The sequence below is a fragment of the Limanda limanda genome, chromosome 21 (assembly GCF_963576545.1).
Source record: "Limanda limanda chromosome 21, fLimLim1.1, whole genome shotgun sequence".
Lineage (NCBI taxonomy): Eukaryota > Metazoa > Chordata > Actinopteri > Pleuronectiformes > Pleuronectidae > Limanda > Limanda limanda.
Window position 1 is genome coordinate 18,655,132 of NC_083656.1, and position 21,851 is coordinate 18,676,982.

The 21,851-nt window shown below is 39.8% G+C and overlaps 3 protein-coding genes and 1 non-coding gene across 6 annotated transcripts; 2 read left to right on the forward strand and 2 right to left on the reverse strand.

The window, feature by feature from the left end:
* Positions 1-439: 439 nt before the first annotated feature.
* On the forward strand, positions 440-512 carry trnar-ccu (transfer RNA arginine (anticodon CCU)). Its single transcript has one exon. It is a non-coding gene; the product is annotated as a tRNA-Arg (tRNA).
* Positions 513-1,077: 565 nt separating this feature from the next.
* Positions 1,078-9,248, reverse strand: LOC133027628 (zinc finger protein 135-like). Its single transcript, XM_061094684.1, has 7 exons — positions 9,086-9,248; positions 7,252-7,454; positions 6,105-6,206; positions 5,159-5,254; positions 4,867-4,977; positions 4,421-4,544; positions 1,078-3,623 (listed from the first exon to the last, which is right to left on the reverse strand). Exons 1-7 carry the CDS (start codon positions 9,111-9,113, stop codon positions 1,597-1,599), a joined length of 2,691 nt encoding a protein of 896 aa, XP_060950667.1. The 5' UTR covers positions 9,114-9,248; the 3' UTR covers positions 1,078-1,596.
* Positions 9,249-10,842: 1,594 nt separating this feature from the next.
* On the reverse strand, positions 10,843-15,083 carry LOC133027700 (vacuolar-sorting protein SNF8). Of its 2 annotated transcripts, XM_061094777.1 has the most exons (9): positions 15,052-15,083; positions 14,742-14,805; positions 14,602-14,652; positions 13,727-13,865; positions 13,506-13,610; positions 13,337-13,409; positions 12,496-12,637; positions 11,488-11,562; positions 10,843-11,346 (listed from the first exon to the last, which is right to left on the reverse strand). In XM_061094777.1, the coding sequence occupies exons 2-9, from the start codon at positions 14,793-14,795 to the stop codon at positions 11,209-11,211; spliced, it is 777 nt and encodes a 258-aa protein (XP_060950760.1). In that variant the 5' UTR covers positions 14,796-14,805; positions 15,052-15,083; the 3' UTR covers positions 10,843-11,208. The 2 variants fall into 2 exon arrangements, with proteins under 2 accessions (XP_060950760.1, XP_060950759.1); XM_061094776.1 differs by having other exon boundaries at positions 14,742-15,083.
* A 946-nt stretch (positions 15,084-16,029) lies between these two features.
* mettl9 (methyltransferase 9, His-X-His N1-histidine) lies at positions 16,030-20,963 on the forward strand. Of its 2 annotated transcripts, XM_061094779.1 has the most exons (6): positions 16,030-16,226; positions 16,404-16,565; positions 17,508-17,698; positions 17,776-17,985; positions 19,208-19,392; positions 19,496-20,963. In XM_061094779.1, exons 2-6 carry the CDS (start codon positions 16,470-16,472, stop codon positions 19,723-19,725), a joined length of 912 nt encoding a protein of 303 aa, XP_060950762.1. In that variant the 5' UTR covers positions 16,030-16,226; positions 16,404-16,469; the 3' UTR covers positions 19,726-20,963. The 2 variants fall into 2 exon arrangements, with proteins under 2 accessions (XP_060950762.1, XP_060950761.1); XM_061094778.1 differs by lacking the exon at positions 16,030-16,226 and having other exon boundaries at positions 16,308-16,565.
* The last annotated feature ends 888 nt before the right edge of the window (positions 20,964-21,851 follow it).

The following is a 21,851-nucleotide window of genomic DNA, read 5'->3' on the forward strand; positions in this document are numbered from 1 at the left end:
CTGTTACGTCTTTGTCACACCTTTATGTCAGAATAACTAAAAACAAAACAACAAAAAAATATATATATATATATGCATGCATTGCATTACTGCTCACATAATAAACGTGTGAAACAAACACTGATACAAGAAAGGTTTAAACTTGTCAGAACCCATAGAGTACGAGTTAATGATCTGTGCATCACAGTTTCTAGTCGTTGTGGTCAAAGATAATTGGACTACAGATCATGATTTAATTGACAAGCTGGGCTGGCCCCAAAAAAGATTGAAGTATTGATAGAGTCGGAGATTTTAAGTGACCTTGACTACACAACATCACCATCGGACATGTCCACGTACATCAGGTGTCGACAAGTCAGCCCATCGACGATTAATAAATAATATAATTTGAATAATAACAGATTTATGAACAGATTTTGTGGCAAAACAAGCCCATCGAGCCCCAGTGGCCTAATGGATAAGGCACTGGCCTCCTAAGCCAGGGATTGTGGGTTCGAGTCCCATCTGGGGTGGTCTACCGTTTTGTAAGGTTGATTCTAGATGTTTCAAGAACATACTATTTGATAAAGTGAGAGCCAAATACCTGGAAAGATAATGTATTGATTTGTTTATTTCATTACAGAACTCTTTGATTCTTAAAGCAGCATGACGTACTAATGACCTGAATAGTAGAATTCCAGGATCAATGGGGCTTTGGATGCAATCCTAACATTTTCCAAATTCTTCAAATTTTTCTTTCTCTGTTATGTGTCCTAGAAAGTGCTGTCTGTGGCCGTGGGCACAACATCAGGACCCTGAAGCTAAACCAATGAAATGGAACTCAGCAAGGATTCATCTTAGACCTGATTTTGCTACAATGTCCAAATGTCTGGAGGCGGTGAAATGCCTTCAGGCTGAAAAACCAAATAAAACATGACCTCAAACCCCATTTGGTTAATTGCTAGTCATGAAAACAACTAAAATTTCTCAGTGTTAATAATGGCCAGGACTGTTTTGAGCTCTGATATTTCTTAACTATAACTTTAAGCAACAATTGTTTACGGAAAATAAAAGGTTACACATTAAGACCAAAACTCATTATATTTTCAATGTAGTGCTTTAATAAAAACCCTCGATTGATCCATACCTGCTTTACATTTAGCCAAACATTGTCTCAAAAAATATATTAACAAGCGTTTTAAATGTTCAAATGACATCACTCTTGAGTAGACGACATGACACCTGGAGTTAAACACCAGATTTATTCAAGAAGAATAAAGAATTCCCAAAGGAATTAAGGTTCTTATCACTTATACATACAAATCTTATGTAGCGCTACAGCAAATTTGTCTGTAAAAAATACAAAGTTACATTTTCATTAGCCACTATACAATTACACAGTTCCTATCAATCCAGGCTGCGACAGCCACAGATACCAATGTGGGTGACATCTTAAACAAATGGTCCTTCCGCTGAAACAAACTGAACTAAGTGTCTTTGAGCAAGAGGTCAAATCCTCAACCGAGTTCTGCTTTTCAACTGATTCTCACCTCTGACCTCTTTCAATAAGTGGAAAATAAAGAGAACAACAAGCATTTGCATCAGGGTTAATATTATCTAAGCGTGAACAAGCCTTCTGTGTCTTTTTAGGCCATGCAAGCTTGAGAAGCCCTTACTACACACTGTACAAACATATGGCCTCTCCCCTGTGTGGGTTCGCATGTGTAAGGTCAGAAAGCAGGACTGGACAAAACCTTTCTCGCAGATGTTGCACTTAAACGGTCTTTCCCCCGTGTGGTATCTCCTGTGGATCTTTAACTCCGCCATGGACCTAAAGGACTTGTCGCAGTCGTCGCACTTGAAGGGCCGTTCGCCCGTGTGAATCAATGTGTGCCTCACCAATGCGTCCTTGCCAAAGAATCCCTTCCCACAGTGCTCACACGGGAACCGCATCCCCTTGTGATGGAAATTGTCGTGTTTCATAAGGCATCTTCTGGAAGTGAAGGTCTTCCCGCACTGCGCACAGGTGAAGGTGGGCAAGGGTTTCTCCGTAATGGGCTCGCCGGAGTGGTGCACCCGCTCCACGTGCCGCGTCAACGTTACGCCGTGCCGAAATTTCTTGCCACACTCCCAGCAGAGGAAGGGATATGCCTTGGTGTGCTTCTTCAGGTGCTCCACGAGGTCAGAGTAAGATCGGAACCTCTTGCTGCAGTTAGGGCACTGGAATGGCTGATAGCCGGTGTGCTTCCACTCGTGTCGGATGAAACGCTTCAAACTGGGAAAAGTGGTCTGACAGTGGGTGCAGGTAAAGGGCTCGGTGGGATGATGGACATCGATGTAGTGCTTGTGAAGGGCCTTGAACACGGGGAAGTTCTCCTCACACTGGTTACACTGAAACGGTGTGTGGGACTCTTTGTGCATCGCCAGTGCCTCGGCATCACGTACCAGTTTCATACACACCTCACAGTAGAGCGGGTTGTGAGTCATTTTGTGGGATTCCAATGTTGATTTGTATTTGAACGCCTTGTCACATTCAGTGCACCTGAAACAATTCTTGACGTCCCCAGCCTTGTCTGGGTCCACCTGCTGCTCACTGTAGCAGATGTTTCTTAAATGAAACCTAAAAGTCTGTTTGCACTTGAACTCTGCGCTGCAGTGAGGACAGTAGAATGGACCTTCCACTAAAGTCTTGTCTTCTTCTGGGCTTTTCTCTACTGATTCTCTGGCTGACTTCTTCTGTGCGGGAGGATCGTAATCGGGGTCGTGGTCGGTGTCGTCAGGCGCCTGCTCCTCGTTGGTTGCCTCACAAGGAATCCCGCTGTATGACTGCTCACCCTCATCTGCCTCAGTCTCTTGTCCCTTTGCTTTCCTGCCAGCCTTGGCTTTTGAAACAACCGGACATTTGTGCTGCTGCAAGAAGCGCAAGCTCTTATAAATCCTTTTGCACGTTGGACAAGAATAAGGGGGCTCCTCCGAGTGTCGATTCATGTGTCGCTCTAAGAACTTGGACTGACTCACCACCTTGCCGCACACTTTGCAAGTTCTCTTGTCCAAGTCACTGCTTTTGTTCGCAGCTTCGGTAAACTGTTGAGGGCTACTGTAAGTGTCCTCCTCCTTTCCTGATTTTGTCCACTGTGACAGGTACCCTTTCATTTTGAGCCCACGGTTCTTTCTCACAGGTCTTTCCGACAAAACATTTACTTCTGGCTGTTTCGCCCTGGTTCTGCTTTGCATTTCAACGTCTTCAGGGCATTTCTTTTTCCGCCCGCGTTTCTTTGGCTTCTTCTCCATGCCCTCGAGCACTGTCACCTGGCCGTCCACACCGATGATCAGGGTTTCTGATTGGCCATCGGGGGGATCGGTTGCCATTTCCCTTTCAGTGGCCTCTGTGCCTTCCACAGAGTCTATCTCTGCTTTCACTTCGCTGCCGACACCAAACCACGGAGTTTGGACACATGCCTCTGTGCTCCCAGTTCCCTCCTCGTACACCTCTTTACTCTCAGATTCCACCTCCATCTCTGTGCAGACTGTATAGACGAGTCCACTCTCCACCTCGGTTTCGGTTTGATCATTGACGATCACAACTCGTTCCACAGGAGGGAGACACAGAGCCGACAAGATGCCACTATGGACAATGTAAGAATCTGAAAAGGAAATCATGGCAATTTGTTAGATTGACAAATGAAGCCAATTGAGATGAAAGAGATACTATGGCATATATTAAAACTATTCTAATTGAGTTAATGAGTACAGTGCCTATTCTTAACCTGCCTGTTTGAAATGGTCTGTTTTCAGAGCTACTTCACAATTATTCCTTGTCGTTAACGAGTCCTCCATAAACAGCTCTACAAAATATTGTTACTGTTTATTGTTGGTCTGTTAAGCAATCAACAATCTTCAGACCCAAGTTTACAACTTTCGAAAATAAAATCTGTCTGCTCCCACTCAGTATAAAGCATAGCAGCAACAAAACAAGGTTGTGCTATTGAAAACAACAGGAAGTAATTCTATCAAATTTGTTGCCATGACAGTGATCAGCGCTCATTGCATGTCAGTCCCTGTGTTTAACTCAGTGCGCAGACTGAAGGCAAACTACACAGCCCCCACTTATTGCTTATAATTTCTTTCATTAATGTTGAAATAGTTGCGTGTACAAATCGCACCAAACTAACTGGACCATTGACAATGTGCAAGCCAAGTGGGGAGCTGATTGGTTAAACGGTACACAAGAGACACATTCTACATACAGACTGAAAACAGACCCTACGTTTGTGGAACTAGTACCTAGACGTTTAGATGCCTTTACTGAAACCACTTTTGCTGAATGACAACATATTGGCATCAGGCAAGTCTGCGATGTGGGCTTAGGGTTACTGGACCACCCTGTAATTTACTGCATAATGAAACAAATTATATATTGTGTGAATGGGTTATAGCTTACCAATATCATCCAGCTGACTCAGGTCTTTGTGAGAGTCCAGCATGGTTTTGAGCTCCTGGGGTTGAGCAAACGTCTCCATGCATTCAGTCAGAACAGAAGAGGTGTTGCTGAGCAAAGAAGAAATCTGATGAAGAGAAAGAAAACCGTAAGATAACACAACAATCCATCAATGTGCAGTGAAATTACTTTTATTATATACACTTGAAACAGTTTCAAAAAAAGACATTGTCATGAGTTTTAAAATAATGCAACAGAAACCTGTGTTATTAATTCTAAAGTATAAAAAGAAAATGCTAACAAAGAAATCACAAATTAAAACTGGGAATTTCAGAATGCTACAGAGAAACTGCTACTCTCTACAGCAAAGTGTCAATATTGGAGGAGTATGAAGGGCAACAATAGAGATAGGTTAAGTGTGATAACCTGAAGTGATATATTCAGCGTACCTGTTGCAGAGTTTGATTGGGAAGAAGCTTTTCAAGTCTGGACAAAAACAGCCACATCAGTGTCTGGATTGCTTTGTCATAGGTGGGGCCAAAGTCTGCTGGGAAAATATCCTGGAACACAGAGAAATCTATAAATCTCTGAACTGTACATAAAAGACATACATTTTCAAATAAAGAGTTATCAAGTGCATATCATAAAACTAAGAATTCTCATTTAAACATTAATCACATTTGATAGATTTACATAAAACATATTAAACATCTGTGTGCACAGTATACAGACAAAACATACCTGGAAGAAGTTGCTTCTTTCAGCAGGATCTTGGAGCAGATTGCGAACAAGGTTCATGAACTGCGAGTCGGGAGTGTCTTGCTCTGCATTTTCAGTCTGGAATAAAAGATGGTTCAATGCGACAGGTGTCATTTAGGAACAAATGAAAATGGCACTCAGTAGTCTGCATTGCTTAAAAAAAAATGCCTCTCTCTCTCAATGCTAAAGTGATGAAAATATCATGAATCCGCACAGAACTTCGAGTTCTAACTTGACTCTGACCACATCCTTCCACAAAGTGTAATGTTGATCCATCAAGTAGTTTTTGCTTAATCTAGCTTACAATCAAACAAACGTACAGGGGAGGAAACATAAGCCCCTTAGTAGAGGAGATATGGAATTCCCAGATGTGAAGTGTGGTCCTTCCCATGACTCCTGAGTATTCATGTAATAATATAATAGTCCGTGGACCAAAATAAAAGAGAAAACTAGAATTCTCACAATGTGCTTGATGGCCTATGCCAAACGGTCAACTAACAGAATGAATGGTAACGACCTTTCTCCTACGCGTCATGCTGTTAAAGGCTCTAACAATGGTTTTACAGTAAATCGTATTACTGTGAAGATAACCCCCTGAATGTTAGGATATTAATGCCATTCCTTTGTTTAATTACAGTTGCGTTTAAATACGTGAATATTGAAAAAGAATATTACAAATTAGATATGAGGGATAAATCTAACCACTTAATTCTCAAGTGCAAGTCAAGATTTGTGGTAAACCTGAAGACATTTGCTCGAAGTTTTCCTCAGATAGTAGAAGAGAATGTGGACGACTGACGCCCAAAACAAATGAGTCTCATGAGTATCATTTGAATAAATAGTGGTCACATAACAGTGATGCAAACAAATGTAAAATCCTGACCACAGAAAAACACCATTGTATATTGTAGACTGCAGGTTGACTCACCTCAACATTCCACAGAAATCGGAGGGACTGCATCCGGTCAAGGTGTGGCTGAATAATCTGCAGGTCGGCAGTTTCCTCAGAGCGACATAACTCCAGAATCAGCTACAATCAGAAGACAGCAGCAGTAATGACAAAGTGATTCTGAGGAAATTTGCGTATCTGTCCATTTAAATTTTCCTACACACCATGTCAATAATAATGAGCTGTTTTATGCCAATGAGCAAACACATTTCTCTGAATAATGGTCCTCTCACAATTGCAAAGAAGATTTTATGTCTAACATTTGAAAATGTCTCATCAACGTTATGCCTTTTCTTCCCTGAAGTTAAAATAAATATGTGGGTCTGTGCATGCAAGGTTTAGGAATGCTGTGTGAAGAGGTGATGCTGGAGTAAACCACAATAAGGAACTGCAACACAACGACAACACTCGGGTTGCTATAGGAATAGCTTTTTACAGTATAATGTTCTGGCTGAAGCATCTAGAACCAGTGAAGATGTGCATACTATGTAATTAGAGATGTTGACATTTGGAGTTTTGAAATTGAAAGTGAATCAAAGAAGTTGTTTTGACAATCCAGAATGATGTTATTAATCTATTAAAATTCTTACTAGTGACAGTGAATGCACGACTTGTCAAAACGACATTGTTGATATTGTAAATGTTAATGTATTATAATAAGAATAGTCAAACATAATTATGACAAATTGTTTTGCTGAATTGGACAGCGATTGGAGGTGTCTGTCAGCCACACAGTTTGTCACTCACAGCAGACAAGCTGCACTGGGCTGAATTTGTGTCTAATGTAAACATCACGAGGCGGTTGTTTCTGTGCTTTAGGACATAATTCCCTTTTTTTTCTTTTTTTACTGGCCATCAGTGCTGCATCCCACTATCCTCGTTGAGTCGGGGGAGCAAATGCCGTTATGTGTGTGAAGATTTTACTAAAGAAAACCGGTGTTAAGCTGATTTCACATGACACAGCAACACGTCAATGCGGCATGAACCTGAAGTTGTTTACGATCCACCAGTAAACTGAGAATAAAGTAGCCCCAATGCGTTTTATCTTCAGGTTCATACCAAAGACATGGGTTTTTGTGCCCACTCACTATGTCCTACACTCCCACACACACAAACGTTTCCTTACCCGTGCTCTTAGACCCAGAATGAGTTCAGCCCGCTGCCTCGTGGAGAGAAGTTGAGGGACAATCTCTGTGACCATGAATACGAACTCCTCGAGCAGCCCATAGTCCGACACAATCTTCTGCTCCACTGTCTGCCAGATTGCTGCAGAGACCAGTCGAATAGGTGGGACAAGGAGGCGCAAAGTGGAGAGGGAAAGTGAAGGACCTACACACAAGGGAAAAAAATTCAATTTAATGCTGAAAAGAGACATAACACTAGAACAATGAGTCATGGCAGTATCTCTTTCTCAGGTGGGCCATAAAGGAGATGAACATCTAACCCCAGACGGAAGATGTTAACAATAGACAGTGTTAGGGATACAGTATGTGATGGTTGTTACATCTTATTTCAAGAAAGATATGCTGCCGTCTTTTTTCATTTTCAAAGCTGCATGCACTACAAACTAGACATCTCCTTTTTAACCAGGACACCAAAGTAACTGTCTTTAGGGTCTCTCAAAACCTTAACTATATAAACCAAAACTATCTATCAAAACAGTAGTACTTAGTGCGAACGGGTCCAGTCTACATCCAGGACAAACGTTACACCCCAGCCCATTCACTCCGCTCTTCTTCTGCCAATCGGGTTGCTGCTCCCTCACTACGAGCTAAATACTCATCAAAATCACCAATTTGCTGTCCTGGCTCCTAAATGGTGGAATGAGCTCCCCATTGACATCCAGACAGCAGAAAGTTTACACATCTTCCGCCGCAAACTAAAAACACACCTCTTCTGACTATACCTTGAATAAAATGATAAAACTAACAATTTAGTAGCACTTAAATGGCACCGACTTATAGCACTATCTAGTTTTGCTTTTTTTGGAAGAAATTGTACTTCTTGATTCTTGTTGTTCTGGGTTTGTACCCTAGGGGCTGGATACACTTATTGTAAATCGCTTTGGATAAAAGTGTCAGCTAAATTAAAGTAATGTAATGTAATATCTGCATTGGAAGATACTAAACAATAAAAGTGGGGAAATCCCAAGGTATCAGAAATATGTTTGTTTGGATTAATCAACACATCAAAAGGCCTGTCAAGGTTTTCAAAGTTGCCAGATTGGATGCTAAGAGGTTATTGTCTCAGATGTATAGAGACACAAACAGGGAAGATGTTAAAGTTGCACCTTTGTTATATTTACAATACATTTTGATGATGTTGGAGCATGATAAGTTCAGACAGTTACTAACAAACTACCCATTAAAGCCTCAAAGTCCTAAAGTAACATGTTGTTTGGATATTGGAGCCAACCGGCATTTATATCCTGTTGTTGACCTTTCATTAGTAAGTCATCCTACTAAGTCTATAAAGTGATGACAAATACATGGTCTATAGCTGAGGATCCTGTTCTGTCTTTGCAACTTCCTTTAAGCCTGGGTTAAGACGAGTATGACTGAATAAATTTCTGTCGGACAAGAAGGTGCAAATGTTTTTAAATACACAGGATGCACATACTTGTGTTGACCATTGTCCAGAAGGATAAACAAACTATTCCAGTTCAGCTCCACTAGCTTGCCAGCAGCTAGCTCTAGCGTCAGCTAAGACGGCAGAGCCTATACCTAGCAATAGCCCGGAACCAGAAACTTCCACTTATACATGCAGCGTTTACCACAACAGCCCGCTTCAGTTGCGTGGTGAACCAGGTGGATACAGAATTTTGTCTTAATTCGATATAAATCCGATGGGTAGAGACATATCTCAAACCAGCTCTTTACACAGCTAGCGATGCTATTCCCGCGCGCGGGCTGTGTTGCGGCCTAGCCAAACAAAAATAGTCTCCAGCTGTTTAAACTCACCTGGTAACTCAGACATGTCTCCGTCCATCCTGTGTATCAGCACTGTGACATCACAGTCAGAGAGAACAATGTCTGTCACCGGACAGGAGTCAAACTCAATGATTCAATGACTGTGTTGAAAAGACCGTAGAGGCACAGCAGATCTTTGTGCGTCAACGGTTACTTCGCGGTCCGCCCTGAACCCAGTCCGAGGACACGCCGCGGCTATTCAAAGGTTCCGCATCAACATATCGTGGATAATGTATCCACATTTGCTAAATGTCGCATTACTCATTTATTAGGTAGAATTTATGTACTTGTTTATTTATTAAGAAAAGTACAAGTATTATCCCGCCTATAGTGTATTCATATTTATATATGTAGCTTGCTCATAGTGTATTCATCGTTCATACATCATACAATACCTCTTAATACTGTAATATTCCATAGATATTTCTTACTGTACAGATCTTATTTATTTACATATTCACTTTAAATAATGCACAATACTCTGCCCTTTTACTGCCTTTTTTGCACTTCTGGTTAGATGCTAAACTGCATTTCGTTGTATAAGTACTTGTACTGTGCAATGACAATAAAGTTGAATCTAAGTTGAATCTAAAAAGTCTAGATTTTATTCTGTTGGTAACTGGATGAGGTGAGCAGAACCCACTTCCTGCTGTGGTTCTGTGAGAAGTTGGCTAGTGGGCAGAATTGTACATTAAATAAGAAAAAATCTGATTAATTGATAACATGTTGGACTCTTAAATAAATAGCAGAGATGCCTCTAACGGGGCATCCTACCCATCATGCCCTATATGGAATAATCCTTTACTAAGCTCTGGAGGAAGATCACTGACAAACAATACACAGCAGTGTCAAGGCATAAATCAGACAGATTATGAAGGATGGTGAAGGGGTTCACTTTAATTAATTAAATAATATGTATGAATCAAAAGATTTGGAATTTCTATCCTATTTACAAAGATCCAACTTAAATGTGGTTCTTTTAAAGAACGGATGTGGATGGATGTAAAAATACCCCAATACTCATTAGTATGCCTCTTATGAGCAAAGATAGATAGTATACAAATCATGCTCACACACCGGATTCTTTCATTAGCCTTTTTTTGTCAGAAAAATGTATTAATATGATGAATTCGATATTACATAAATCAAATTGCTTTAGTATGGAGAATTTGCCTTAAGATGTCATGGATATAGTTTTCGGGGACCAGCCTCTTGAATCCCATCATTGAGACGATGGGCCCTTGCTCTTTATAAGATCATATCTGGAAAATGGGATGCATTATTCAATCATATAAATATTGATCTGAACCCCTCAACCCCTTCACCCCCAATTGGTTTGTTTTATTTTTTTTTCTGTTTTATCTATTGGTTTTGTTATTGTAGAAGTTATTGTACATTATTGTAGTAACTACATGTTATCAGTCAGTATGTTAATACATATTGTGTAAATGTTTAATCCTCTTCATATTTCTCTATACAAAAAACAATGCTATGATGTTCAAATGATGCTGAAAGCTGATTATGCATGACATAAAAAAATTCTTCAATCACAGTGTTGCTTTGCACTATTGTTATCAGATCTATCGATTAAAGTGTTTATTTACTCAGCTTATAAAATGTATAGAACTGAATGAATTGTTGATGTGGAAAAGCTATGAAAAGAAGTGAATTTGTACCAATTTTTGAACTGTAGGCCCGTTTAATATGGTCTCTCTGTAATAATAAAAACTTGGGTCCAAAAGGTAAAATACCGCTGATATTTTCTTTTCTTTCTTAGTTTATACATGCAAAATAAAACAGTTACATGCTCTGTACAATAATAATGACCACAAACCAGCCGTCAAACATGAATACAAGACATAGAAGTTACACTAAATTCCACATGCAGTGTAACACAAACAAAGCTGCTTTCAGTGACTCTATAATAACCTGTGTGCATTTGTTGCACTCTTGAGTTTTCCCTCCCAGAAAATCCTCTCAGAGGCAGTTCAACCTGCCAGCTCCAGTGACCCAGCCACCTCCATCAAACCAGTCTTTCCACCAGAAATGTCTTATTCCGTCTCTTAAACTGTCCCCAGCTCATGGTCCAGCTCCACCTCATAATTCAATTTTGTCTACGGTGTCATCTGATTGGCTTCCTCTGGTGTGACATCGCAGGACGTGAGCTCGGAGAAGAGAGCGGGTAGCCAGTACTGTGCCTCGCCAGCTGCTTGAGCGTCCAACCAGGCCAAGCCTTCTGTCAGCAGGTGATCCTACAAACACCAGAAGGAAGGTTTATCTTCAGGGCTCACACAGCTTAGAACTGAATTCAATGTCTTTTTAAGGAGTTACTTTTATTCAGACTACAGAAGGTAGAGTCTGGCTGTCATGCAGCAAAATAAACAGACACATACCAGGACGTGACAAGCCCGTTCCTTCTCCCATTTCAAGCTCTCCTTGATCTCACCGACTGTGACGTATCCCTTTTTCTACAAATGAACAAAGAAACAAACAGGCACAACCTATATTTAAACCTTTTTCTGACAAAGAATACGTTACATGTTTACAGAGCTGTCTTATCTATCTTTTTAAGTAATGACTGACTTTTTGGTAATTCAATTTAAATGATTTATCTATTTAAAAGTTTATTATCTATTTAAACAATTAATACAATAATAAAATAATTGCATAATAATAAATAGCTCGTTTTTACAGTGCCCACAGAAGGAAGAACAAGTTTCAATATAATGTTTCTCACTTTATTTGATCTCCTTCCTTAAAGCAATGGCCCTGCATTCATTTTAGATTTCAGCCGTGTTGAAAGTGTCACGGAAATATTTTATCTTGTCAGACTGCCATCAAGTCTTTGGAACATTAAAAAACTTAATACAGACATTGTAAGTGCATTTGCTTGATTAACTAAATGACTGATAGGGGTTGTCACTGACAAAGATTATTTGATAAAAAATGTATGAACGCGTTAAGAGTACTGTGGTGATGTAACTTGAAAAATAAATCTATATAAAATTCAAACCCCTGAACCAGACATCCACATTTTGATTGCTGTTAACCCTGGTCCCCATTAAAAATAGTACTTTCATATTTTGTAGCCCAAAACTCAGATGTGGTTCAAGAGATACTGAACTAAAGTTACAGGGGGTCCAAGGTTTTGCATTAAAAGGAGAATAAAAAGAGCTTGGGTAGGACCTTAAGGGACAAAACAACTTTGAAAATACAGCCACAAAACTGGTACAATGGTATAGAGATCCTAAAATGCTTTCCACAGATATAATCAGGTTAATGTATCGTTTGTCGATGTTGGGTGACGATTGATGATGGACACAGATACAGAGCAAGAACGTAGCTAAAGTAGCTCTACCTCGGCCAAATCTTAAACCAAGAACCCAGGAGCTGCATGTTACCTCAGCCAGCTGGAGAACTACAGTATGGTCCATGTTAAGCTCTGCTGGGACTGACTGCACCAAGTAAGAGCCACCAACAGGAATCATCCCAAAACCATTCCCCATTGCCTTCAGCTTCTTTATGGCTCTCATCAAGTCGTCTCTGAGAAGCAAATATTTAATCATGATGATTAAAATACATCTCAGACCAGACATGGACATTTATAATACAAATATGATGTTGGACCAATAAAGAACTTCCTGTTCTTGTCCTGTTGATGCTCCAGAGCTACCTCAGAATTATTCCTTGTCATTAGTGAGTCCTACTCAAACAGTTCAACAATATACTGTCACTTTTTATTGCAGAGCTTTTTATAAACAGTCTATGGCGCAGAGTGAATTTAGAAAACTTTGTGTTCATTCTACCTGTTTTGTCTGCAATAGAGATTTTATTATAAGTGTTATTCATAAATTGAAACTGAAGTGTCTTTATTACTGTTCACATGTGTGGTTTATTATGTAGGTTTCAATAATGGACTTTACTGATGTAATTTTCATAGTTTACCGGTCAGTTACTTCAGAGGTCTGTTAAGTAAGAGACACAATCTTCAGACCCAAAGTCACAACTTTTCTACATTATAAAGCATAACAGCAACGACATGAAAGATGTGCTTTGTCTATGAAGTCAAATTTATTTTAAAATTTATAATAGACATTCCAAGCGTGAAGCTGGTTCACGAGATATGAGTTCCACATACATAGAGACAAACATACTATTTTGGAGATATAAAATATTAAACCAAGATAGAGAAAACTTCACCACTAATAAATGTTGTGTGTGTGTTTGAGTAGTTTTACTTACTGGCTCACATCCTGAGCGTATTTACCTCGTCCTTTCAGTACTCTGTGATGGAGTTCGTCCAATGTAATGAGCCCTAAATGAAAACACCAGTTATGAGGCTGCAGTAGTGCATTCACATTAAGACGGCAACTGGTGTTCATGACTGAGTTTTCATTGACAAATTACAGACCTCCGTTTCTGTGTTTCAGGGCCAAGCACACTTCAACTATCTGCACACCAAGCTCATAATAGAAGTCGCCGACTCCAAGCATCTCAGACCAAAACCCTTTTCCAGCTGTGGACAAAAGAGGAATTATTATGATCAACTTGAGAAGATATGACCATAAAACATATGATTTGAGCCAACTTCCCTAAGTGTTCTTAATCAATTATATAGTGAAAGAGTCTAACAGGCAAGTGGGTCAACTCCGATGGTGGCACACATTTCCTGGAACTGAACCCTGAACTGTGAGTTCTTTCGAATTTCTTGTTTATGCTTGCTGGCAAACTCCTCCAGGTTTGATTTGAATGTCTCCAACTGCTTGGACATCTGGCAGGAAAAACAATTAAATGATTTTATTAAACAATGCAGAACAACAGACACATGGACACTCACTACATGGCAAAAATAGATTTGTGACTTTGAGCCGAAATATCACATAACAAAAAAAATAAAGTAAAGATGGGAATTCATTTTTCATAACATTTTGGAATATATATTATTTTGAATGAACATTTAGGCAAACAGATTTTTCAGTCATCAATGGTTCACTTGAGCTGCAAATATAAGTAGATTAACTAATCGAACTATTTTGATAATTAAGTCATTGCATAACTCCTTTTTCAAAGAAGAAATGCCAAACATGGAATAGTTACATGTTTGCAAGTACAAAATGTGCTGCTTTTATTGACCTTACATTATTGAGAATTTTATATTTGGATGTTTTTAGACTTGCTATTCAAATTAGCCAGGGCATTTAATAATATATGGTCGCTCAGACAATGGAAAGCAGCGTTTTTCACAATCAATTAAAAGTGAAAACATTCATCAGATTAATCCATATTTAAAATAATAGAGGCAGCAGCATAGCTTTATTATTTTGTGCAAATAAACTCAATCAACTTTTTTAACGTTGCTATATTTAAAAAAAAGAAAGACTTGTACAAATTTTTAGAAGCAGTAAATAAACAAGTGAAATATTTGTATTATCTTTTTAGGTTTACATTATGTAAACCTAGGAATTGATTTCATGGATAAAAAGTGAACCTCTCCTTTATGGACTGACCCGGACAATTTGATCCACTGCAAGAACATTTCCTCTTTCCTTGTATCTGGCCTGAATAGAAAGAGAAATAAATAATCGCAGATGAACTAAGTACATGTTTAAGTGAATGTAATAACACAGATGTTCAACAGCAGCTTTACCTCTGCCAGCTTCTTTTTAGCAATAGCTCCCGCACCGACTCCTCTCCGATGCATTGTGACTGCGCTGAGAAAATGCACCGTGTTTATTGCAGAACGGAAACTACAATATTCACGTTTGTTAACGTTAGAACTAAGCAAGTTGTAACGTTATTTATTATTTGAAAGACTGTATTGCATCAATAGTCACAGTTTTCCCTTTAACACGCTAATTTCCGATAACATATCTTATGCCTGCAGCAGTCCGCTGTTATATTAAACTCAAGACAGGATGGAGAAATACAAATAATAAGGGATATTTCAGGATATTTACAGCTAATCCAGTACAAGCGCTTCCATTTTGATTGGTAGGAAATAAACGACTTCCTCCTGGTCGCTGAAGTGAGTAGTTTATGTCATACCGCCCCCTAGCGTCGGGACACTTTTACATTTATTCAAAATGTCAAAGATATTTTATAAAATAAAATCACATAAATTTAGTTTTACTTTAGATAAGTAAAAATATTCCCATTACCCCTTCTTCTATAATAATATATGTTTTGTGGGTAACTTTCTGACCTGAACACAACAGATGCTGTTGTATGTAAATAATGTTCAGATCACTGAAGTTAAATAGGTAAATAAGTTAAGTTGTTTTTATTGTACTTAAAAAGTCAACAGCGACTCTCAATCTCTGATTTACAAGAAAAAGCCACGTATTTAAATCACTCTCAAATCTTTTTTTTATTTTGCTGTGTGAGCAGTTAAATACAAGTAGAATAAACAGGAAGAGTTGTCATCACGAGCCTTCAAGATGTTAATGGCTTTATTAGGACGATAACAATCTCAGCAATTAATCAAATTCATGCCAAGCAATTCATTCACAATGCAACTTTATTTCTGGAATCATTAATGCTGAATTACTTGACCAGGCAGCAGCTCTGCAGATGGAGTTACACATTCAGATCTTCACCACGAAATAACTCAAAGTATGACGTGAAAATCTGTGTCTTTATTTGACTGAGTTAGGCACTTTAACGCCAACCACGAGGAAACGCGCCTTCAACTGAGTCTGATCAATCACTGATGACTCTTAACAATCATGAACAATAGTCACCGGATCATTTATCATCATTAAGAAACACCAACAAAGGTTTTAAACAGGACACTGAAGTAGAGACGATGACGTCTGGGAGCCCGCTGGAGCTGTGCGCGCTCCCGCGAAGAACATGCAATTCTCATGCAGGCAGAACTCGGCACCACACCGGAAGTAACCCGGAAGCAGAGGAACCCTATTCAATGGTGTGTGGCTGTAGTTGAGCAATAAACGGTTTGTATAGTGCGCTCACATAGTCACATAAAAAACCGGTTTTCCAACCGCCAATAAATCAGCGGAAGACGAAGAGGAGCTCAGACACTGTCTCACTGTTTACTATCAGACAATGGATTCAAGCTACTAAGATGGAGAGTAAATAGCAGCGGGTTGTGTCAAAGCCGCCGCACCCTCAGGTTTGTTTGTTACTTGTCTTGGAACGGGAGACATGAGCTGGCGTGTTGTTTTACAATTGGCCGCCATCACCCTGTGTATCATCCAATATTAAGCACATCTCGCCGGCCGGTCCGCTCGACTCCTCAGAGACCGATCCTGCCGCACTCAGACTGTTGTCCATTATGTGTCACCTGCAGCTGAGGACTCTGGTCTTCGCATCCTGGCTGCTGGGCTACGTCGTCTTCCTGCTCTCCATCCGGAGGATGTGGACGGGGAAGTACGTCCGCAGTCCGCTCGTCCGCTCGTTGTTTTCCAACATGGTGAGCGAGGGCGACGCGGCCGCCGCGGACACTGAAGAGGTACGAAAGCTTGGCGATCGGCGGTGTACGAAGCTGCATGGTACCGCTTTGTTCCCCGATCGGACACACTCATTTCACTCGCTACCGCCATGAAGACTAGAGACTAACATCTGTGTTCATTGTTCCAAATAACCGAGCTCATAGGTTAGACTTCCAGGATTTTCAATGGGATTTGGCGCGAGGCTAAACATACCGGTGCAAATGTAGACAGGATCTGATTTCTTTACTGTTGTTTCTTTTTACTTATCCTCTACGGGTTAGGGCTGTTTTGCCACTTTTGAAGTCGTCTTTTATTAACCACATTTACCATGAGATCGAGGTGTGTCTTTGTGATTTCAGCACAGCGTTGCCTTTATTACCAGAAATCATTTTTTCACGTAAACTATAAACTGATTGTACCCAAAAATATCCAAAGGTAAAATCCCGTATTTGTTAACTACAAAGAATGCATACTATCAAATGTGACTACAACTACCAAGATTTTAATGTTGGTTATAAATGTGAATATATAATAGTAAGACTGATATAACATCAATCAATATACACATGTTTGAGATTAAAAAAAAAAGCTGGTGTGGACAGCTGTGCAGCTCTTCAAAATAGTGCGAGTCCTCAGTTAGACAAATAAGTACATGTATTTGTATTCCCAGAGTGAGGGGGGTTCCAGAGTAATGCAGATACAATATAGAAAGTCAAACTCTGTGTTCAAACCTTTATATATACAGTCTATGATTCAAACACGTCTTTAAGCAGCCACTTCGTCAGATCACGCCGGTGTGTTAATAAACACTGATACTAATATCTAATATCTATCATTGTATCATCCTGACTGATTTTGACTGCCTGATTTCTCTAGCCTATCTGGGTACATATAAAATAAAAAGCAGAAATTCAATGATGGTATTGAATGGTTTCTTTACTTTGTTTTCATTTTCTCTGAAGTGGTACCGGTGCTGTCCTGACCTCCTCGGAGAGTCTGTGAGGCCCCTGTTCGTTCAGAGCCACCTGGACTCGGACACCAGGGCTTTCCTGAAGCAGAGTGTGGAGAAGTCTGGCTGGATGTTCACTCAGCTCTACCATTCCTTCGTATCGACGGTCCTCAGCCCTCTGGTCTCACGCACCTCCATCAATGGGTGAGCAGTGCAACCAAGTCTTTGCGCCTGTTTCATCCGTCACTGTATCCTCATGCTGTGCTTGTTCTCTTCCTCAGGTATCTGGGCCGTGGCTCCATGTTTGTGTTTTCCGCGTCGCAGCTCCAGCAGATACTCCGGATTGAGCCGGAGTGGAGGGCACAGAGGCTCCTGGACCTGGGAGCTGGGGATGGAGGCGTCACAGAGGTGATGGGGGCCCATTTCAACGAGGTCTATGCAACTGAGGTGTCGCCACCAATGAGATGGCATCTTCAGAGGAGGAATTACAAGTGAGTAGTTTGATTTAGTTTTTTGTTTTGTTTCTCTTTCATATTAAGCCATATTAAGTTAATTAGCTTGGTGCACCGTGCACACAATTTAAAAATGTATTTGAAAAAGCACCAGTAATAATATATTTATTATTATTCTCATATTTGTTATTGAGATCTTTCCGGTTATCTACATCTTAATTTGCTGTAAATGCAGTTTGCACAAAATGCAAACTCACAGCTACCTCCATGTTTACCCGTTGTCTTGATGTGCTGAATCATGTTGTATTTATCGCTCTTTTTTATAGAACCACACTTTTGTATTCTATTATTAATTTCAGTTCCTCCCTTTAACCTTTTTTATGTTGCTGGTAAGATATTGTCAATGGAACTCTAGTTACTGCACAGATGTTTCAGATAAACAGTGTAGCAGGATATCATTACATCTTTGCTGATCTAATTCCAGCAAATATCTGGATGGATTTTAATCAATAAGTGTGTGAAAACTGCTTCTAATGATCTCAGACTTGATGATAAGAGCAGTCAGAGTACCATATAACTCTGTTTTTGTACTTTGTGCTAGCTTCCTTGTTAATGTTGTCTCAGTAAATTTGAAGTGATGGACATTGCACACTGTGTGTTAGCACCTCAAATCAAGACGGTTCTTGGTTCAAACTCCAGTTTAGCTGGGGCCTTACTCTGTGGAGTAGACTGAGAAAATGTTGTGATTATAGTGACCAAAACTATCACGGTTATCAGTATAGTTAAAAGCTGCTGAAAACGTTCAAAACGTAAATTAAGCACAATATTTCTTAGAAATAAAAATAATATGGCAACACATAACATTGATCGAATGTGTAACATCAATATACTTTCTCCAGTGTTTGCCTTTTACACATGAAGAACACAGGAGTAGATTCTCTGCTAAGATGCATTCACAACAACAGAAAATTATCTGGAACCTCCCCCACGTCCCTCAAATGAGAAGTGTTCAAGTTGAAGTATGGATCGACATTCCACAGCACTTATTATATCAGCCTAACTGCAGAGTTATATCAAACTGCCTGGGCTCAATTGCTTTGAATTTTCATGTCCTCTAAGATTGGGATGGCTGACATCATCATGATGATGTTGAGTATCACGATTTATCGCAGTCACATTTTTATTATACTGCTTGAATAAGACAGAGAACACTTCTGACTTCAAATGCCTCTCTTTCTCTCTCTCGTGCTGTGATGCTCAGAGTGCTGGATATAGACGAGTGGCAGCAGACTGGTTTCCTCTATGACGTCATCAGCTGTTTGAACCTGCTGGACCGTTGCAACGATCCTCTGTTCCTCCTGCGGGAGATCAAGCGATCGCTAGTTCCCAACACGGGGAGACTCATCCTGGCCGCGGTGCTTCCCTTCCAGCCCTATGTGGAAGTCGGTGAGTTGGAATCAGTGCGTCATATTCCAGAAGAATTATTGATAAAAAATCGCTGTATTAATTTACCTGCCTAGCATCAATTGAAAGACTTCCTTCTTTGCAGGAGGACAATGGCAGCGTCCCACAGAACACCTCAAAATAAAAGGAAAGACATGGGAGGAGCAAGTAACCAACATGTCGGATGAGGTGTTCAGCAGGGTGGGGTTTGAGGTGGAGGCGGTGACCCGGTTGCCATACCTCTGTGAAGGGGACATGTACAACGATTACTACATGCTTGATGATGCAGTTTTTGTTCTCAAGGCCTCAGAGACGAGTGAAGAGGCTGCTCAGTGAAAAGCAAATCCACTGTGCAGCTGAGGCTCTTGACTTCATCTTGGATGGGTTTTAGTGCAATTTCCATAAGCTTCATTCGTACAACACGGTATTTCTGACCTGCTCAAACGGTGTGGGTCAGATGTGGAGCTCAGGTTCTGTAATTCCTACGTTTACCAGCCATCTTGTGTGACAGTGATACCTCTACCTTTTAAGCAAAAAAAACAAAAGTGGCAATTGACCGCTATCGAGATGCCACAGAAGATGACGTCTTCTAAGACATATCATCACGTTGTAGATGTTTATTCAATTGAAGTCTGTTATTTGTGGGAAGTGTTTACTGTTAGTGTTTTATCCTTCTGTAATAATACTGGGAAGACTCATTGCTGAATTAATTAACTCTCCATCTATCGCAAAGGACCAGTGTATGCACAAACATGGTGAATGGAGCGCCTTGTGTTGAGATGCTTCATTTTAAATTTGAAAGTAGTGATAACAGGTGTAATATGAGGCCTTCTGAAAGCGAGCCTGTGTAACTTTGAACAGCAGTTACTGCAGTCACAAGTGACAACGACTGAGTAATGCTTAGAGATGTATTAATTTGTTTCTCTGGCCAATTGGTCTCCACCAACTCCTGAGAAACATATCTGGCTCTTAAGCTACTACTGTACTGTTCACCACATTGCTGCTAGATTGGTCTGTCTGTCATTTTAAGCTGAGATCAGCTCACTGCTGTGGCTGGAAAGGACTTTGTTCAGAGTACATTTCATTTCATTTGGGCTGGAAATAAACAACAACAGTTCAAATATAGCCATTATGAACAACTTTCATATTAAATAAACTCATTGGACCCATTGCTTCTTTGTAAAATACTGTTAAGTGCAAGTTTCATGGTAAAACATTGTGTAACGATAACACAAGTGGTAAAAAGCCATTAAGGCAAACTCTACACAGCAATATCTAACCACAGTATTCTAACATTTGCCAGCTTTAACTACCAGAACAACTATGGCTGTCACAGCTAATCTTTGAGTCTCAACTTTAAGCAAAGATGTGTCTCTTTGTTTATGCATCTGTTTTTTGTAAGAGAAAGATTTTGTTTCTTCCAAATAGTTACATGGTCTCGCTTTATATCAGTGTTGTTCACCTCGTATGTTACTGCACAGCGGACGCTTTTGAAATGTGCCACAATTAATGCAACATTTGCATTGAGAGAGTGTGATATGATATGATATGATGACAACTCAATAAAAACGATACATTTTATGATGCATTTCTCAACTCTTGTTTGTCTGTGTCACTGCGTGAATGCGAGGTGTCGTTTAATCAGAATGAATCTTTACAGAAGTCACAGAAGAAAATCGTGAATAGTTAACAAACCTTAGTGCACACACCACCACCAAGGTCCAGCAGTCTGTTTGTGAAACACCTTGGTGGTGGCGATCAAAAGGATCGATCATCTAAAATCTGTCAATCATATGCAAGTCGATGTGAAGCTACAAATCTATGAACCATTGACTTTTCATTCCCACAGATGTAAAGAACTTTATCAGATGTTTTTTGTTGTTTTGTCAGCTACAAAAAAACACTTTGAACAAAAACCTCCCTGCAGCCTTATTCGAGCATCATGATTCAACTCCAACAACGAAGCAGTTCCATGAACTCTTGTCTGTCTATAAACATCTGTATGAACCTCTGGAAAACACTCAGCTTCATCACTGCTTCAGCAGAAGGATAAAGGTCAAAGGTCGGATTAGTCTGAAGTGAAATTCTGCACAACTGATTTTAACAAACCCTGAAAATAGCCGACAGGAAGTAAAGCTGTTGTTTTAAACAGTCCACGGTTACACATATGATCCAATTACTGTGAATTAAAATGTGCATTTAGATGCAGATCCACGAGCAGGAAAACAAAGTAAATATACCTGAGTTCAGTAAATATATGATCTGTCAGTTTAATTAAATCTGGGGAAAGTGCAGCTGTAGAGAACGAGTGTTTCTCAGTTCAAATAATAAATATATGAATAAATAATATACAGGTATTGAGTATTTTTTTGATATAAATGTTGCGTTTTCATCATTTAGATTGTTTACCAACCATCTTCTGTAATAAAAGAGAAAACTTTAATTTCAATGAAAAGTCTTTG

Coding starts and splice junctions, on each gene's coding strand:
- LOC133027628 (XM_061094684.1), bottom strand. CDS start 9,113: ATGGACGGAGACATGTCTGAGTTACCAG. Junction 7,455..9,085: donor AGACATGTCTGAGTTACCAG/GTGAGTTTAAAC, acceptor CCTTGTGTGTAG/GTCCTTCACTTTCCCTCTCC. Junction 6,207..7,251: donor TTCTGGGTCTAAGAGCACGG/GTAAGGAAACGT, acceptor TTCTGATTGTAG/CTGATTCTGGAGTTATGTCG.
- LOC133027700 (XM_061094777.1), bottom strand. CDS start 14,795: ATGCATCGGAGAGGAGTCGGTGCGGGAGCTATTGCTAAAAAGAAGCTG. Junction 12,638..13,336: donor TACGCTCAGGATGTGAGCCA/GTAAGTAAAACT, acceptor TTTGCTTCTCAG/AGACGACTTGATGAGAGCCA. Junction 11,563..12,495: donor TAGTTCTCCAGCTGGCTGAG/GTAACATGCAGC, acceptor GTTCATTTGTAG/AAAAAGGGATACGTCACAGT.
- mettl9 (XM_061094778.1), top strand. CDS start 16,389: ATGTGTCACCTGCAGCTGAGGACTCTGGTCTTCGCATCCTGGCTGCTG. Junction 17,986..19,207: donor CTTCAGAGGAGGAATTACAA/GTGAGTAGTTTG, acceptor TGTGATGCTCAG/AGTGCTGGATATAGACGAGT. Junction 19,393..19,495: donor CCAGCCCTATGTGGAAGTCG/GTGAGTTGGAAT, acceptor CCTTCTTTGCAG/GAGGACAATGGCAGCGTCCC.